Source organism: Artibeus jamaicensis, unplaced genomic scaffold (genome assembly GCF_021234435.1).
Source record: "Artibeus jamaicensis isolate MK-2021 breed Jamaican fruit bat unplaced genomic scaffold, CSHL_Jam_final scaffold_847, whole genome shotgun sequence".
Taxonomy (NCBI): Eukaryota; Metazoa; Chordata; class Mammalia; order Chiroptera; family Phyllostomidae; genus Artibeus; species Artibeus jamaicensis.
The window spans coordinates 15,429,909-15,448,081 of NW_026522057.1; the positions used below are offsets into that span (position 1 = coordinate 15,429,909).

Consider the following 18,173-nt stretch of genomic DNA (forward strand, 5'->3'; position numbering starts at 1 on the left):
CACACCCTCTGGCTGCAAAAACCCAGCAGGGATTGAGTCAGTGGGAGAAATTTCTGGAACCCCAAGCAGTTTCTCTTAAAGAACCCACACATGGACTCACCTACTCAGACTCACTCCCTCTGAGCTCCAGCACAGGGGTAGCAGCTTGAATGGCACCAGTAACATAAAGGGAGGAACTGAAGTATCTGGAATCAAGGTGAGCAGAGGCCATTGTCCCTTTTCTAAACCCTCCCTCCACAGAGCCAGTAAGCTGTAGCCATATTTGATCCTCCTTGAAAATTCCTAGAGACTACTCCCTACCTGATTTATGGCCCCACTCAAGCTTCTTTTCCATATGAATGGCTGGTCTTGGCTCAAGCTTCACAACTTCCTAAATCCTCCCAAACAAGCAACAGCTGACCTAGGTGAGTTCCAGCCCCAGCAGTAGTAGAAGCCAGCCTAGATATATAGCTTGGCTTCACCTGGGAATCTCCAGGCCTAGCATGAGCAGCAGCCATCTTAGATTACTTTATAGCTCAGGCAGCACCACGCAAAACACTGTTGGGGCTGACCTTGACTTGCACCACCTGGAAGACCCTAGGGCCAGTGCACCCAGTGAAAGCTACAGACAATGTTGGAACACCACCACCCTGCCCCTGCACAGCTGATACTACACAGAGAGTGCAGGTTTGTGGTCAGTGGTCACAGCCAGTCTTTACAGCTGACTCTCCTGGGTAAATCCCTCCTATTGATCTGTCAACAGCAACCAAGGCTCAACTACAAGAGGAGGGTGTACTCAGCCCACAAAAAGGGTGTACCTTGAGTACTCAATTGGGCAATAGGGGAGGCCGTGCCTGGACCCTACAGGACACCTACTACATTAGGCCATACTACAAAGACATGGAGACAGAGCAGCTTTACCTAAACATTTCTATTCCTAAACAAACACAGGGAGGCTGCCAAAAGGAGGAGGCAAAGAAACATGGCCCAAATGAAAGAACAGATCAAAACTCCAGAACTAGAGCTAAATGAAATGGAGATAAGCAATCTATCAGATGCAGAGTTCAAAACACTGGTTATTAGGATGCTCAAGGAACTTAGTGAGCACCTCAACAGCATAACAAAGATCCAGTCAGCAGTGAAGGATGCACTAAATGAAATAAAGAACAATTTACAGGGAAACAACAGTAGATGTATGAAGCTGAGAATCAAATCAATGATTTGGAATATAAGGAAGCAAAAACAAAAACAAAAACAAAACAAAAACCAACCAGTCAGAACAACAAGAAGAAAAAAATTTTTTAAAATGAGATTAGCATAAGCAGCCTGTGGGACAACTTCAAGAGGTCTAACATTCGCATCACAGGGGTGCCAGAAGGAGAAGAGAAAGAGCAAGAAATTGAAAATCTATTTGAAAAAGTAATGAAAGAAAGCTTCCTAATTTGGTGAAGGAAATAGACATGCAAGTCCAGAAAGCACCGAGAGTTCCAAACAAGATGGATGCAAAGAGGCCCACTCCATGACACATCATAATTAAAATGCCAAAGTTTAAAGATAGAGAATCTTAAAAGCAGCAAGAGAAAAGAAGTTATTTACCTACAGGGGCATCCCCATAAGACTGTGAGCTGATTTCTCAAAATAAACTTTTAAGGCTAGAAGGGTTTGGCAAGAAATATTCAAACTCATGAAAAGAAGAGACCTATAGCCAAGATTGCTCTACCCAGCAAAGCTATCATTTTGAATTGAGGGGCAGATGAAGAGCTTCCCAGACAAGAAAAAATCCAAAGGAGTACATCATCACCAAACCATTATTATATAAAATGGTTAAGGGACTTATTTAAGAAAGAGAAGATCAAAATTATGAACAGTAAAATGGCAAGAAATGGCTATCAATAGTTGAATCTAAAAAACATACTAAGCAAACAAGAAAAACAAAAACTGAACTCTACCCTGGCTGGTATAGCTCAGTGGATTGAGTGAGGGCCTGTAAACCAAAGGGTTGCTGGTTTAATTCCCTCCCAGTCAGGGCACATGCCTAGGTTGTGGGCCAGGTCCCTAATAGGGGGCATGCATGAGGCAACCATGCATTGATGTTTCTCTCCCTCTCCTTCCCTTCCCCTCTCTTTAAAAATAAATAAATAAAATCTTAAAAAAAGAAAAACAGGATCATGGATACAGAGAGCATTTTGATGGTTGCCTGGTAGAAGGGGGGTGTGAGGGAATAGGTGAAGTGGTGAGGGGATTAAGAAGTACAAATAGGAAGTTACAGAATAGCCACGGGGATGTAAAGTACAGCATAAGAAATGGAGTAGCCAAAGAACTTATACGTATGACCCAAGGACATGAACAATGGTGTGGGGATTGTCTGAAGGAATGGGGTTGTTGGGTGGGGGAGGGGCAAAAGGGGAAAGAAAAATCAAGACAACTGTAATAGCACAATCAATGAAATATAATTAAAGAAAAAAAAGTGGTGGGTGTGTATATCCTAGACTTGTGTCTGATCTGAGATGGTTTCACCATTAAGTACAATGTTGGTGGTGTATTTTTTTAGCAGATGCCCTTATCACAATGACGAACTTTTCTATCCCCAGCTGGGTAAGTGTTCTTTGTTATGAAATGGTGTTAAATTTTGTCAAGCACATTTTCTGCATCTATTGAGATGATCATGTGGTTTGGGTCCTTTATTCTATTCACATAGTACATTACATTAATTGATTTTTGGATGTTAAACCACTTCTGGTATAAATCCCATTTGGTCATGGGGTTTTCCTTCTTTTGTGGTCTTGGATCCTCTTTGCTCACATTTTGTTGTGGATTTTCATCTATTCAGTATATTCTTTTTTTTTTTAAATATTTTATTATTTATTTATCTTTAGAGGGGAAGGGGGGGAAGGAGAGAGGGAGAGAAACATCGATGTATGGTTGCCTTTTGTGCGTCCCCTGCTGGGAACTGGCCTGCAGGGAACCGGCCTGCAACCCAGGCATGTGCCCTGACTGGGAATCGAACCGCGATCGTGTGGTTTGCAGGCCCGCGCTCAATCCACTGAGCTACACCAGCCAGGGCTATTCAATATATTCTTAAGGGATATTAGTTTTGTTTTCTTGTAATGTCTTTGGTTTTGATATCAGGGTAATACTGGCCTTGTAGAATGAGTTGGGAATTGTTCCCTCCTCTTCTATTTTTTTGAAAAATCTGTAAATAATTGACATTAATTCTTTGACTGTGTGGTAGACTCCATTTGGATTGTATCTTTTGGAGACAACTGGAAGCACAGAAAGTCCTGGGCTTCTGGGACCTTGGGCAGAGGCAGCTGAATCTGGCATGCAGATCCCTCCTGAATGACCGGCACATTACTTTAAAATATTTGAACCAACTTTGAAAAAAAATCTAGAGATTTTACATTAAAATCCTGATTTTAAAATCTCTAGAAAAGTCTGAATCTGGCAACACTGGTACCTAACTACGATGAGTCATGGTGAATGGCTCCTGGTTCTCTGGTTTGCCTCAGCCCCCATCCTTGCCTGTTAATCCTGACACCAAGGCTAAGTGTCAGGTACTGTCTGTATCATATTCATTCCTGGACAATACTATGTTAACTGTATGGCTACTGTAAGTATATGAGTTGATACTACCTGGTACCTTTACTGAGTGTTTGTTTTCTCATTTATAAAATGGGGACGTTAATAATTCTTACCTTGGAAGATTTCAAGGAAGATTAAATGAGATACAATTGTGAAGAGATTTGGCATATAGAACGCACTCAATAAATTTACTCTTTGCTTTTTCCTGGCCGCATAGTATTCTGTTGCATGGCCATACATAATATGTAGCATTCTTTTAATGGTGGACATATAGGTGGACTTGAATTTTTCCATTTCACACAAGGCTGGAAAGGGCATCCATGTGCATGGTATGCAGCACTGCATGGTAGTTGAGAGTATATAAGCTCCAGTGGATTTGAAACCCAGAGATGTGACTGCCTTTTTATCTCCTATCCTCTAGGATGGTAGAGATGAAAGGATTGGTGAGATGACCTCAGAATTAATCTGAAGGCATATCTGTAAATTTTCCCACAGAGGAACTGGAAAGTCACGGGTGGGTGTAGGGGAAGATGCAAGAGTCTCGAGGCTCCTTCTGCAAATGTGAAAGCAGGCATGCCCTATCTCAAGATCTTGCCACCCCAGGGTGTGAAGCCAAAGTCCAACTCATTGCATCTGACAGACTGACAACTGGGGTGTCCGGTGAGATGAGATAAGTGGGTGTCAGGCAGAGGGAGGCAGGTGTCAACCACAGAGCAAAGTGAAACAAGAGCACTGTGCACTGGGCTGAGCTCCCCACCCTCCACCCTGCCCTCAGAGTCACATTCCACACACAGCTGCTTAACCCTCTGGACCAATGATGGACCCAGACCCCCTCCTGGACTCCTTCCTTGATATCCTTCAAAAGTATCCATGCAGCAGAGCTTCAGGTCCCATGCACTGAGCTATCTGGGAGCTCAGCTGGCTGGCATTAAGGTTGTAGGTGGCAGTGATTATGGATTGGAGGGTCTCGGGTTTTCAAAGAGGAAGTAGGCCTTCTGCCTGAAGTCCCATTTCTTCTCTTTGTTACTGCACAAACCAACCAGACACCCTTGGCTCTACTTTGCTTCCTGAGCCCCCACCCTAAAATAAGAAGCCCTGATGGTCGCACACTGTTTTCTATTTCAGCAACATCCCACAAGCCTTCTGATAAGTGGGTTGTAAATTCCAAGGTCTGAGTTATGTTCCTATGGGCTATATTCCAAGCAACTAGCCCAATGCCTGATACATAGCTGGTAATCAAGAAATATGTGAATGAATAAGTGAATGAATGAATGAATGAATGAAAGGTTCTTGTAGGGTGCCAGGTGCTAATACCACAGCTCATTTCCCCAGTCCTTAACTCTGGGCCTCTGTCGGTTTTCATTTTTCTGGGGGTCCTTTGGCTCTTGAAGGGAATCCAGATTCTACTATACCACATCTGTGGTCCCTTTTACTTCTTCATAGGTGCCCTGCACCAACTCTTCTGTGAGCTGTCCTTCCCCTGTGGAGATGTCATAGCCCCAACTTGGGTGATGTGACCTTGAATCGGTTGCTTGCCTTCTCTGAGTGTCAGTTTTCTTGTCTGAAAGCAGGAATAATTGCACCCATCTTGCAGGGCCATTGTGCTGATTGAGTTAAACAAAGCATGTTGAAGTGCTCTGCAGGGTTCCTGGCACATGGGAGGGTTTAATGCCTAGAACAATTACTGTTGTGGTGTGTAGACTGGGGAAGACTTCATTGGATGAGATCAATGGTCTCCAACCAGGGGTTCATAAACAAGGCAATAAAGCTGAATATAGTTCATCTTTCCAAGCATGCTGCCCACATTCTGGTCTTCCAAAGAGAGCCAGAAACATCTATCACACTTTTAACACTTTTAGGAAGCTGACTGGCAGATACTTGCCCACCTAGGCAAAGATTAATGTACAATATTAACTGTAACCCATTAACATTTGTCAACTGCTTGCTTAGGGCCAGAGCGTTATGTGAATTATCTTGAGGAATCTTCAAGGAAAAATCCTGTGAGGTGAAAACTATTATTATCTCCATTTGACAGATGAGAAAAAAAGTTAAATGACTTGCCATAAGGTCACAGAACTAAGATTCAATCCAGCAGAGCTAATATTCTTAACCTCTGAATGGAGGTTCTTTTCAGTATTGTATGGGACAGGGAAAAACTAGAGTCTGCCAATAGAGGAATGCTAAGTATTATGTCCACCCCTGCAATAGAATACTGTATAGTCAGGAAAAAGCAGGGGCAGATGTACATGTTCTGACATGAAATCATAGTCATGGGAGGTTGTTGAACAGAAAAAGCTGAAGAACAGTATGCATCACATAATCGACTTGAATGTAAAACAAATTAAAAATTCCATCTACCTGTTTGGGGTTCATGGATAAAGGTCTGGAAGGATAGCCCTGACCATGTGGCTCAGTTGGTTGGGCATCGTCCTCCCACAAACAGAAGCATCACCAGTTCAACTCCCAGTCAAGGCACATGCCGGGGTTGTGGGTTTGGTCCCTGGGGAAGAAACCAATCAGTGTTTCTCTCCCTTTCTTTCTCCGTCCCTTACCCTCCCTCTAAAAAGAAATACGTAAAATTTAAAAAATACATACGTACATACATACATACATACATACATATCTAGAACGATAAACATCAAACAATTCACAACGACTCCTGGAAAACTGTGAAGGAGGTGAGCTTCCACTTTTTTTGTCTCTATATTCTATTGTTTGAAATGTTTGCCACTATTACGTGTTCTTTTGTAACTATTAATCACATTAATTATTTAATAATAATTAATTAAATATGCTGTGGCCCAGGAGCCTGAGGACCCCTGTCTATACCTCCAGCTCTTGTCCCCACTCCAGATGCAGCTTTTCTTCAAAGGCCTCCCGAGCGACTCCCACTCACCCCTACAGGCCCCTCAACCCTGGTTCCCATCCGTGAGCACTTCCCAAGGACCAGAGACAGCAACCCCTCTCTCCTTCTCACCCCCACATACTACAACTCCAGCGGCCTGCCAGTTCACAGCGGTTCAAAAACCAGCACGCTCAATTAATGACAAACACATACATTTAGACAGAGCACATCTCTGTGTCAGTCATTTTATTGTTCAGCCCACAGAAAGTGTCTGATGAGTGTAAAGCATCTTTGACCCCTTGCAGGCACTTGGTGTCCCTGAGCGGGTATTCAGCCACCAATTGCGAAGCACTGGATTAGAGCTGAAACCCTATGTGAAAAGGGGAAGGGATGCTCAACAATCTTTGTTTAAAATATTTTATTCATTTATCTTTAGAGGGGAAGGAGAGAGGGAGAGAAACATTAATGTATGGTTTCCTCTTGTGTGTCCCCCACTGGGAACTGACCTGCGACCCAAGTATGTGCCCTGACTGGGAATTGAACCACAATCCCTTAGTTCGTGGGCCTGCACTCAATCCACTGAGCTATACAGCCAGGGCTCAACAATCTTTAAAGTGCTTCCAGAAACTGCCCCGGCACCATACCAGCATGTTGTCCTGTAGAGTTGCCACAGGCAGGTGAAGGCTGGAGGGCGGCTCCCTTTGTCAGGTCTCACGGGGCCTCCAGCCTGCCCTCTTCTTCCTTTTTGGGCAACATCAAACATAGCACCTTCCTGTCATCTCTCTACACCCACTGCGGCCTCAGCCACAGGCAGCAGCTACCAGCCTGCCTGCCTGCTTCCTCCTTCTCCAGCCAGGAGGACTTCTGCAGAGCCAGGTGAAGAGTCTCAGGCAGGAGGCCTCTGCTTTGGGGGTATTTGTTTTGAGACCTGAGACAGGATTGGGAGGAGTTGGGAAAGGAAAGGAGTCTGGGTTTTGGAGGGTGCTAGGATTCCCCAGGGGCACTTGGGATAAAGAGGGAATACAGTTACTGAGGGGAAGGGGAAGGGGAAGGGCCTTGGGGTATTTGCTGAGCTGAGGTGATTGGTGTGCTTTGCCTTCAGTGAAAGATGGCAGGGAAGCGAGGTGCTAACTGAACAGACAGCTGAGCACTCAGGGCCTCTTGCCAGTAGGCCAGTCAGCGGACCTGAAGGACTCTTGGCCCGTTCTTGTAGGCTGACCTCGGTGAGAGAGCTGAGCTGGGAAAGTCTGGGCGGCGGGACACTGGGGCTTCCTCAGCTGCCCAGAAAAGCTATGTGGGTGAGCTAGAATGCAGTTCTCCTTGGTGGAGAGCTCCCTTTGGTGGGGCGCCTGTGGTTGGTAGAGTCATAGAGTCATGGGTCCCTCCCATCATGGAGGAGAGTGGCTTCTTAAATTACCTGTGGCCCTGAGGAGTCTGGAATATTCCCTCAGATCTCTGAGTGCACTTGGGAATAACCTTCATGAAGACCTTTGTCTCTCCTCTCTTCCCCAGGGAAGGGAATCAGGCCAACTCTGCTCCTCACCTCTGAATGGCTGGTCTCCATTTGATCCTCTTTTTGTACCTATCAGGAACAGATCACTGGCTTCTAAATGTCAGCACTGAGAGAGTCCTCACACATCAGCCGATCCAACTCTCCCATTTCACAGATAGGGAAACTAAGGCCAGGACGCCAGTGAATGGCTTGAGGTCACATAGTAGTTTGACAGGAGAGTCTGCCCTTGGAGCCATGCTATTTGAAGGGCCTTTACTGCTCGCCTGTGACTGATTTGTCTTCCCAGCAGGTAGTAGGGGCATGAAGGGGGAACCTGCTCCAGAATTGGGTTGTTGCCACAAGACCAAACCCCCGAGCAGCACAGGGAGCACCCTGTCCCCCAGCCTGGACTTCCAGGTGTGCCAAGGCAACCAGGTAACGTGGAATCCCAGCCCTAACTTTGAGGTCAGTCTGCTGTGGAGGGAGGGGATGTTAGAAGGAAGTGGGGGAAAATCTGAAAGGACCTGGATTCCTACCATCCACTGGTCCTGGGCACCCCTAGCCCAGCACATCATGGAGATGGGCCCTTGAGGTGCTGGAGACCCTTTCCTGTGCCTTAGGAGCCAGACTGTCCTGTGGACCATAAGAAAGGGACAGGGCCATGCAGGAGGCTTGGTTGTTTGATCCTGGCCTTGGCCTTAGGACTTATCTTATAAAGTTTACATTCTTGATGAGGGTTTTCTCCAAGCTCACCTTGACTCCATTCAAAACACAGTAGATGGTCTGAGACACAGTAGGATCAGGGTGGTCAGGAAGAGAAGTGGGAGGGGGAATGCTAGGCAAGGGGTTCTAGAAACAGAGGAAAGGTAATTCTGGGGTGGAAACGAAAACCTCTGGAGAAAGAAATCTTTGGATGAGGGAAAGGGAAGCCATTTGAGTGACATATATGGTGAGGGTGAGTGGTTCTTAGCTTCTCCTCCCCCTTTGGCAACCAAGGTAGAGATGGGCTCCTCCCAGGGACCCAAGAGTCACAGCTCCCAGCCCCTTGCCCCTTACCCTCCAGGTCTTCCCAGCCTGTAGGCCGATTCCAGACACAGTGGACATCCATGGCCCACTCTGTGCCAGCTGGCTGTGCCCCTTTCCACTGGCACCAGCCAGGTCTGCCCTACTGGCCTGCTCCGACGGCACAGACCTCTGCCTATGCACCCCACAGCCAGCACCCCCAGGCACAGCCCCGCAGGGTCTCAGAGAGGACTCTTTGAGCACAAGTAAGCCCAGGCCGTGCAGCTGCACTTCGGTGGAGGCTGGGAGTGGGGGGGCACGGTTAGGTTTTGGGATGGGAAGGGGAGGGGATGGAGTATCACTGGTAAGGACGGAGCCTCAGGCACACTGAGCTAGAAATCTTGGCCTGGAGCTCTGACCTAGGGGTGCAGGGGTCTTTCAAGGTGGTGACACCTGAGCCAGAGGAGGTAGGTGATGACTTTCTCAGGCATGGGGATGGGATCTGGTGTAGGTGGGTTGAGGATGGTGCTTGCCTACCTGTTTAGCTGGAAGTCTTTATTATGAGAAAAGAGCCCTGACTGGGACTCAAGGAGTTGGGGTGGAGTCCTGGTGCTGCCCCTTTAGCTCAAAGACCTCAAACGCATCACAGAGGCCAATTTCTCCTTCCATAAAATAAGCTCTCACTGTCCCTGTGTTCTAGGCTGTTGCATTATAATATGCTATCTCCTTATGCCACTGTGACCTCCTGGAGGGCAGGGACTGTGCTGCGGTGTCCTTTATCACCCCTATCCCCACTGTTGGTTGAGTAAATAAATGACAACCCAAGCAGATAATCTATTTTTTACTATTTTTTCTTCTCAGTATTTTACTTTATATCACTTCTGGTCAGCTCCTACCTCACTGGCTGTTGCATCTCAGTCTTCCTTGCTAAGCTCTTTTCTACCCACTTCCTAAATATTCACCTGTTCTTCTCCCTCTCTCCCTCCCCCACCCCTGCTTGTCTCCCCCCCCCTCCTCTTCTTTCCCTCCTCTGTTCTCCTGGTCTCTTTATTTACAGTAGCAACTGTGTGGCAGAACTTCCTGCAATCATGAAAATGTTCTGTACCTGGCTGTTCAATACCATACCTGTTGAGATTTTTAAATGTGGCTGGTGTCATCAAGGCGCTGAATTTCTGTTGGATTTGTTTTAATTTCAACATAGACATGTGTCGGTGTCCATTTTGGACACAGCGGATCTAGTGTCGTCCTCATGTGATATCATCTGGGCCCCTGGCGCTCAAATTCATACTCCAGCTCAGACCTCTCTTTGAAACTCCAAACCAGTTCATCCAGCTGTGTAGATTGCTCCATGTAGATTTCTAACAGGCTTCTTGAATTGTTTTCTCTCCCTAAAATTGTTCAGCACTGCACAGATACTAGCTGCTTTTCTTGGTGAGTGCAACTGCAGACCAGGAAAGTCCAGGGAGAGGAAACGCCTGGTCCCAGTCAACCAACAGGCTTGCAGGCTAGAGCTCTCTCCAACCCGGAGTGAGGCAGCTTAGATGGGGTAGAACTTCACCCCAGCCTGTGGGGCCCTGACCGGCTTCCCTTTCCTTCTCAGAGCACCAGCCACCAGGGCCACATGGCGGCTCCCCCGATGATGAGAAACTAACAGCCAAGTACCCTCTGAGCAGGGACGAGATGGGAAGCCAGCAAGAAAGAGCTGACAAGGGAGCCCCCTGCTCATCCTTCTCTCCTTATAACAACAGCTCCTCCTCAAGCCCCTGGCAGAATAGAAAGAGCCCCAACCCCTTGGCTTTCTGCCCCTGCCCCTTGCCTACCTTCATCTCCAAAGAACTCCCATTTCACCTTCACCCCCTCTGTCCTGAGTATCCATTTCTCCTGCCTCCACCTTACCTGTTCGCCTATGGGGCCCCACCTTCTGTCCAATGTCACCCCCTCTTCATGTTGCCACAAGACACCTCCTACCCAGTCAGGGCTGTGCCCAGTGTGCTGATGAGTGTCAGTGGGCCTGGGCACCACAGCTCCTGGGGTGAGATCCTGCATCCTTATCCAGGGGCCTTCCAAGCCTCTGGCCAAACCCAGCTCCCCCAGGCATGGATTCCAGGCCCTGGAGCTGCCAGAACCTACTCCCAAGGGCCAGAGCATGCTGACAGGGTGGTTCCAGCAAAGCGGACTCCACTGGGCTCCCGGGCAGCCCTGCCTTACCCACTGAAGAAAGAGAATGGCAAAATCCTGTATGAATGCAATGTGTGCAGCAAGAGCTTCGGGCAGCTCTCCAACCTCAAGGTATTGTCCTCCTGGGCTCTGCTGCCCCTCCTCACCACCCTTTAATGACCCCCCCCCCCCGCTCCCATTCTGCTTCTAGCATCAAGGACCTTAAAGCCAGAAGGAACTCCTGGGCAGCATCTAGGCTGTGACCTTGGATGGTTCATTTGGCCCCTCAGTTTCACATCTGTAGAAAGAAGGTGTAAGATAAGATGGCTACCAAAGTCCTCTCCACCCTAAAAGACTGTCTATGAGATCATCTAATTTAATTAAAAATGGGGAAACTGAGGCTCCTAATGGGAAGAGTTTGCCCAAGGTCACTTTGATTTAATGGTGCAATTAGGCGTTGATCTCAGTCTCTCAGCATCTACTGCAAAGCCCTTTCCTGAACAACCATCCTTTCTGGATTCACAGTTAAGCCTTCTCAGGTTTATTTGTCTGATGTTGAGTGGGGAACATGCAGCTTTTAGTGAGTCTAGACAGCAGAACTGATGATGATCAGCCTTTCTCAAGTGGGATGCCACAAATCAGCACCGGTACCCCTGACGTCCAGCAGGGGGCGACCATGGGCACAGGTCTGTCAGGAAAGAAGGGCAGCTATGCACAACTTGTCAGGCACTGCTGAAGTTGAGGAAAGGTTAAGATTTGGGGGTAAGATCCTTTCTTGATCCTCTAGGGCGTGAGTTGTTAAACTTCACTGAGCCTCAAACTATAGAGAGAGCTAGTAAATATGCAGATTCCTAGGCCCCAGCCCTAGCGATTCTAATTCAGCTGGTCATGGTAGAGCCTAAGAATCTGACGTTTTAACATAGATGTTGCTGGTCTGTGGACCACACTCCAAGAAGCGTTGCTCAGGGCATATGTTACCCCTCACCTGGCCTTCTGACCACTGCCATCCCCCCTCCCTCAGAGCGACAGAAAGAGAGGGTATCTTGAGGAATGGGAGAGGGACCCTAAGGAGGGTGGCAGAGAGGCAAGGGGGTTGAGAGGCCTTGATGTCAAAACAGGGTCCTGTGGAGGTGTGGGTAGAGATTCAGAGAGGGTCCCAGGCCCTGCTGGGGGACTCCGGGCAGTTGGCAGCCTTTCTCCCACACCTGGCTCAGGTCCATCTGCGTGTGCACAGTGGGGAGCGCCCGTTTCAGTGTGCCCTGTGCCAGAAGAGCTTCACACAGTTCGCCCACCTGCAGAAGCACCACCTGGTGCATACTGGGGAGCGGCCCCACAAGTGCCCGGTGAGACCCTGCTCCCCCTCCCCTGTACTTCTGCAGGAAGGAGTTCCAGGTCTGTTGGTGGCAGGGGGGGTGGGGGTGGCACCTGAGGCTCTGTTCCCAATCCTCCTGAGCAAGTAGAGAGGACAGCAGGTGAGGGTGGGGGGGGGAGAGTGATGTGGAAGATGGTGAGAATGACCCCTCTTAGCCTGGAAGGGCCAGGATGTGATATTGGCGGTCATTCCTGGGATTTGGGCGGGGGGGAATAGAGTTGCAAGTATGTAGGATAATAGAGTTGGTGGGGGGTGGTTCTGGGAAGTGGGTACCAATGACCTTCTTCCCAGCATTGCTGGAGGACACTGCCTGTAACACCAGCTCAATGTTAGCTCCCTTCCTCTATGAGCCTCACCACATCCCTTGGGAGCTTGGAAGGGCAGGAACTCTTGCCCCATTTTACAGAGGCAGAAATGAAAGCAGCCTTGTTGTTTTGAGTCTGGGCTATGTGGGTTCAAATCCTTGCTCTGCCTCCAACTTGCTGTGTGATCTTTGGCTAGTGGCTTCACTCCTCTGAGCCTCTGCTTTCTCACTGTCATATAGGAGTTGTGCTAGCACTTAGTCATGCTTCTCCAGGGTCCTGGGGATGACTACATGAGGCCAATTCCTGGCATGTGGCTGTTCCCAGTAACTGATAATTATGCCCACTGAAGCTGCAGCTCCACTCATAAAGTTTCCATGTGATTATCTCATTCAACCCATCATACTGATGAGGTTAACTATTAGTAGCCACATGTAACCAATAAGGAGAGCAAGGCTCAGAGAGCGGAAGTCACCTATACAAGGTCATGCAGGGTGTAAAAGAACGAGGATACTAACTCAGGTCTGCCTGGGTCCAATTCGCCAGACACTGTAGGTCCAGGGCAGAATCCTGGGTGGGTCGGGGGGGGGCGGCTAATCCAAGCCTGAATTACAGGGAGGGGGTGGGGAAGGGGGAGCAGAGATCCTGAGCCAGCTGTGTGGGCAGAACTGATGCCAATGCCCATTCCCATCAGATATGCCACAAGTGCTTCAGCAGCTCCAGCAACCTCAAGACCCACCTGCGCCTGCACTCGGGCGCCCGGCCATTCCAGTGCAGTGTCTGCCCCAGTCGCTTCACCCAGCGCATTCACCTGAAGCTGCACCATCGGCTGCATGATCCACTGCCCTGTAGCCTAGCTCATACCCACCTGCCTCTGGCATCTCCCACCTGCCTCGCCCAGTGGCACCAGGGGGCACTAGATCTTGTGACGGTGCCATCAGAGAGGCAGAGGGGCTGGGATTCAGACAAGATCAAGGTGCCCTCAACATCTCAGGGAAAGGAAGGGCAGTCAGCCTAAATCGTGGTGTCTGGACTGCCTTGGGGAGGGGTCAGGGCAGAGCAATTAAAGGATTTTCTCTACAACCTGTTGAGGCCTCTTGAGCTTCAACAGTGGAGGGGGAAGCCAACAGGTATTTGCCAGACTTCACAGCTCACCTTGGAGCAAGTCAAGAGACAGGCAGGAAGAGCCTGTGCTGCCCACACCTGGGATAGATGCCTGCAGCCATCTGCCTCTGGCTTGGGTTTGGGTTCTGCTCCCTCTGGGACCAGACCCTTCATCTCAGCTCACAGATGGATGGTCCTGCCTCCCAGGACTCTGCAAGGTGCAGGCTGTGCTGCCAAACAGAAGACACATTGCCACCTGATCTGTCCAGATGTCAGTCTGCTGCTTCCTGCCACCTTCTTGTCTTGGTTCTTAGGAGGCCACAGTGCCCCTTTAACTGGTTACTCTGTGCCATGCATGGCATGTACATGCCAGGGTTGAGCCCCCTGTGTAAGCAGAGGGACAGGAACACAGGATGTCAGTGTCCATCATGATCCTGAAGCATGATGTCCTGTGTGCCAGGACCAGTCACCACAGAGGGCAAAGGGCTAAGGAGGTGCTGGGGTCAGGGAAGGGGTAGAGGCCCTGCAAGGACTTACAGGCAGGGAAGCACTCACTGGCAAAGAGAGCCTGCGGAACTAGGGCCTCCTGATGGCCTTTCTTCTTGCGTCTAGAAGATCCCCTCAAATGTACAAGGTGTTCCCTACCCCCACCGGAGAGTCACAGAGGCAGCATCAGGGGGGAGAGAGCACTGCCTGGGAGGCAGAAGGCCCAGGTTTTATTACAATAAACAGTAGCTATTATTAAATAATAATAGCTGGACAGGTAGTATGGGGCGCCATTCTCACCCACCCATGTGGGTTTCACAGCCATTTCCGGTGCAGCCATCCTGCTGCAGGTTTCCAGGACAGAGAACTCTGCAAGGAGCGCTGGGCAATGGCAGGGTAGGCTTCAGCCCCAACGGTAATCAAAGTCCGGGATCCAAGCCCACCCAGTCACCCCTTTGGCCACAAGGCAGATGCCAACCGCGGTGCTAGGCCCTCCCAGTCGACCAGACCTCTCTCATTCCCGCACATGGCCCCGCCCTTGTGTTATAGCCCCTCCTTCATGGTGGTGGTGGGGAGACCCTTCGCTCAGCCCCGCCTCCTGGCTTCAGCTCCTTCCAGTCCATTTTTTCCGGTCCACCTAGTTCAGACCAGGCTTAGGAGATACCTATATAAGTTGGCCCGACACGGAGGAGACCTCAAGTAGCGAGGGCAAGGCCTCTGGGAGAGGGGGCTCAGGCGCGGCCACCTAGGGGCTGCAGTGGTCCCTGCAGAGCGCACCCGCTGCCCCAGTGTATGGGCCATATCTGGAACCGTTCCCCGCCCGCATACGGGCGGGGCCGCTGTTTGTTTAGAGGGATGGGCTATACGGTAGGCGGTTCTCCGCAAATGAGCGGATCCGGGTGGGCCCGGCAGGCCTGAGTGGTCAGGTGCCCTGATGCCCCAAGCTCCGGGCTTTGCTCTCGCCATGGCCAAGCGGCGCAAGAGCTGGGGGGTCCATCTGGCCCGCCACCTGGCTGGGTTAGGGATCCGCAGGGAGCGCAGGGGGAAGCGGACCCCAGAGGAAGCCAGAGCCCGGGATAGGTGAGGGGATTGAGGGAGGGCCTCGTGGGGTGCCACTGGGCCCCAGGGTGAGAGTGTGTGTGTGTGTGTGTGTGTGTGTGTGTGTGTGTGTTAGAGTATAGGGGATATTCAAATAAACGTCTGTGAGTGTCTCGGAGCATACAAATGTGTCGATTTTGAATATGTGAATGTGAAAATGGTCTTTATAAAGTCCCTGTGCTTTTTTAAAACTTTAAAACAACTTTTGCGATTTCCTAAGCCAGGCTAGCTGCCTGTAGACCATGATTTCTTCTCTGGAGGAGACAGTTTTGAAGGCAAATGCAGTAGCTCCTTGCACCTCTGTGGACTTTGATTCTTACATCACAGGACAGCTTCCCTCTGGTCTTTCTGTCCTTTTGTCAGGAGTGTGACAAGTTCCTGAATTGTCTTAGGTTGCACTGCATTTGCCCTTAGATGCCACAGAGGTTTGCCCTGTCATCCCAGATTGTAATAACAATCAACCTTTATTTGGCACTTGCTTACTGCCTTACTTGAATGATCTCATTTAATCCTTAAAGCGGCTCTGTGAGACAGGTATTCCGTGTGATTCAGACGTGGAAATGGAGGTTCAGAGACGTCAAGTTGCCTGTCCAACATCACCACTGGGGAGTGGTGGAGCTGGAATACAAGCTTGAGCAGTCTGACTCCAGAGCTCACATCCTGAAGCCCTGGGCTGCTCTGTTGCCTTATAGAGACCATAGGACTGCAAGCCAGAGCTCTGTCCTAACCCTAGGTGTCCCTGGCTGTGTGGCCTTGAACAAATTACTTTAGCTCTCTGAGCCCATTCACTGGCCGCTGATGTTTGAGTGGAAGAAAAAAGACTTTGTGGGTGGCTGGGTCAAATGGCTGGGAGGGGGAATCGTGAAGAGGACCCCAATAGCTCCTGGGCCCTATATTCGAAAATAGCGTGAGGTGTTTGCGTGTCTGTGCAGTTATTCAGCCATTTGTTCTGATCTTATCATGACACAAAAGTCTTCAGCTCCCCCTGGGAGCAATGGGGGTTTGGTGGGGGCGGAGCAAGGGGAAGGGTTTGTACTGCCTTCTCACCCCAAAGAGAGGGGAGGGGAGGGCCTAGCCACCCTATGCTGGGAAGCCTGTGTGACCTGGGGGGGTGCCCACACCCTGCCAGTGCCTTGCCCTCCCCTGCTGGAAGACACGCCCTCTCCCTTTACCCTGTCTGGCAGGAACCTGCCCTATAGGCCCAGGTGGCACTGCCTCTCCCTTTCCCCACTTGAGAGGAGGTGGGGTTGGGGTGCAGGTGATTCAGAGGTGTGGAGGGAAGGGGAGGGACTGCGTAGGCTTCTGCACTAGCATGATGACACATCCCATGTCTGCACTTGGACTCAGTTCTCACCAGCCTGAGCACAGAGGCACAGGCCTCTGACTCCTCCTGATTTCCTGGGGTGAAGGTCAGCAGCACAGACAAGGCCACAGACGAGGCAGCCAAGGCACATCCTCATCTTGCCCCCCATTAGTGTGGTAACATCCAGCCAGCCTTTGAAGTGGGATGGTCCTAGTGCCTTAATTCCAAGGCTCATTAGCTATGTGACTCTAGGCAAACCACTTCACCTCTCTGGGCTTCAATTTCCTTAACTAAAAAATGGGGCACCAATATCCACCTCTTAGGATTATTGTGAGGCTTAAAGAAGATCGTGCAGGTGCAATACTTAGTGCTAAGCCTGGCACAGCAAATGGTGAGCTTTTGAATTATCGGGGCTCTGTACTTTTTCGGTGTCCTGGCCCTGATACAGGCCTAGTCCCACTTTTCTCCCAAGCCCATCCTGTCTCTTTCTCTGTCCTTGAGAGTGGAGTGGACAGTTAGGGGAGGGAGGAGAAAGAAGGCTGCTGCAGATTCCCCACCTTCCCCAAGTTTCAGGAACTCATCTGGCCTGTGGGCTCTGAGGGAGTTTGGGGGAGGACCACTGGGTCCAGTCTTTGGGTGGGAGAGGAAGAGACTACCTCACTCCCTTCCCCTTGTGCTTCCTTTCCAGGCCCTGGGGTGGCCAGAGCTGCCCCGACCTGGCCCAAGGCCAGAGCAGCACCAACAATGTCAGTCTCAAGGTAGGAGAGAATGCAAAGGAGAGGCAAGGAATGGGCAGAAGCTCTGGGAGGGGCAGACCCTGAGAACCCTGACTCATGATTCAGACAACTGGAGTTCTCTGGTCCTCCCTCTGCCACTGAGTCACAGGGGGACCCTGGGCAGATCACTCCTCATCTCTGAACCTCAGTTTCTCCTTCTGCAAAATGGAGACGATAATGCCTCTCAGAGCAGTTGTGAGAAATGAGGTAATGGATGTAGAACATCCAATGTGGGTTTAGATGCTCAGGAAACATGAGCTTCCTAACACCTGGTCCCTGGGGAGGCATGTAGGGTCTGCACCTGTTCCCAGAACCCCCTTTCCCACACTTCCTGCTTTACCTTGGCCTCCTCCCATCTTTGGTTCCTTTTCCCCACTTTTTGGCATGGACCCCTTGGGATGATGCTGGGCCAGAGGTCCATATCTCCTAGACACTTAATCTTCTGGCCACGGTCTTCCCATCTGAGCCATGGGTTGGGCAGTACTGAGTGTCCTCCCCTAGAGATGGTTCGGGCAGCTGTGTGTCTCTCTGCGGTCCTGAGTACCATTCTTAATTACTAGTGCTTAATTGAGTACTTATTATTTTCTGGTGCTCTGCATGGATTATCTCATGAAATCTTTACAGCACTCTCAGAAAGCAGATACTGTTATTATCATGCCAGTTTTATACATAGAG

At 49.8% G+C, this 18,173-nt stretch overlaps 1 protein-coding gene across 2 annotated transcripts in view; it reads left to right on the forward strand.

Moving 5' to 3' along the window:
• The first annotated feature begins 7,211 nt into the window (after nt 1–7,211).
• Nucleotides 7,212–18,173, forward strand: part of LOC119042249 (tissue-resident T-cell transcription regulator protein ZNF683-like) — a 36,753-nt gene continuing 25,791 nt past the window's right edge. Inside the window, exons 1-7 of one of the 2 annotated variants that reach the window (XM_053660374.1) lie at nt 7,218–7,282; nt 7,509–7,629; nt 8,209–8,333; nt 8,962–9,166; nt 10,501–11,189; nt 12,272–12,400; nt 13,426–13,814. In XM_053660374.1, coding sequence (XP_053516349.1) covers nt 8,220–8,333; nt 8,962–9,166; nt 10,501–11,189; nt 12,272–12,400; nt 13,426–13,749 — 1,461 coding nt within the window. In that variant the 5' untranslated portion in view covers nt 7,218–7,282; nt 7,509–7,629; nt 8,209–8,219 and the 3' untranslated portion in view covers nt 13,750–13,814. Of the gene's footprint in view, nt 7,283–7,508; nt 7,630–8,205; nt 8,334–8,961; nt 9,167–10,500; nt 11,190–12,271; nt 12,401–13,425; nt 13,815–18,173 lie in introns of those variants that run through there. The other variant, XM_037135954.2, reaches the window with a different exon arrangement.